At 62.5% G+C, this 895-nt stretch overlaps 1 protein-coding gene across 1 annotated transcript in view; it reads right to left on the reverse strand.

The window, feature by feature from the left end:
- The window catches only part of DRGX (dorsal root ganglia homeobox), a 17,125-nt gene that overhangs the window by 14,602 nt on the left and 1,628 nt on the right, over positions 1–895 (reverse strand). The window contains exon 2 of the mRNA XM_009277742.1: positions 739–757. Within this exon, the coding sequence (XP_009276017.1) occupies positions 739–757 (19 nt within the window). The remainder of the gene's footprint in view (positions 1–738; positions 758–895) is intronic.

Consider the following 895-nt stretch of genomic DNA (forward strand, 5'->3'; position numbering starts at 1 on the left):
CCCCTCCGAGCAGCGGCCGAGCCTCCCCCCGTGTCCTCGCCCTCATGCCCGGAGGCGGACGGCGAACACGGGCACGGGGGCTTCGTACAGCGCCGAGCACCGGGGGCGGCGGGAGCCGTCGTGGGGCTCGGCCACGGCTGAAGCGCCGGGACTCGGCAGCGGGGCTGGAGGAGGGACCCCCTGCCCTTCCCCGACGGGGGGTTTCGAGGGGCCCGAGGGGGAGACTGGGGCACTGGGAGTTTGTCCCTGGTCGGAGGCCGGGAGAGGGCAGACGGCCCGCCGGGATGCAAACCACCTTCCGTGGAGCAGACCCGGCCTTCGCGGCTCCCCTGGTTACCCACCACCGCTACCCCAGCTGTGAACCGCTTTGCTCCCTTTCTGTTCGCTGACAAAACAGAGTAAAAACAAAAACAAAAACAAAAACAAACAAGCAAAAAACCAAAACCTAAACCAAAACAACAAAAAAACACGGAACAGAAAAGTACCCAAACCCACAGAAGCGTTGCTGAGTGTCTCCAGGACACTACCCGCAGACCTGCCCGGTGGAGCACCCCGGGCCGGGGCGGCCCCGCCTCGGGGCACAGGGGCTGGAGGACGCCGCTCATCTTGCAGCATCATTTGGAAGATAAACACGGCCCCCAGCCCCCTCTTCGCACAGACGGACGGCTCGCTGCGGCCCTGGGAGATGCTCATCAGAGAATAAAACACTGTCCCGGTTACCCCAGAGCCCGGCCACTCCCCCCCGGCACCGCCGTGCCTCCCAGGGCGCCCAAACCCAGCGAAAACGCTGGCCGAAAAGGGCTTTTCTGTTGCCGCTTCTTCGGATTTTGGGTGGGGTTTGTTTTAGGGTTTTTTTTTTTTTTGGGGGGGGTGTCCTTTGGTTTTTTTAATAATA

This window comes from Aptenodytes forsteri, unplaced genomic scaffold, assembly GCF_000699145.1.
Source record: "Aptenodytes forsteri isolate BGI_AS27 unplaced genomic scaffold, ASM69914v1 Scaffold15, whole genome shotgun sequence".
Taxonomy (NCBI): Eukaryota; Metazoa; Chordata; class Aves; order Sphenisciformes; family Spheniscidae; genus Aptenodytes; species Aptenodytes forsteri.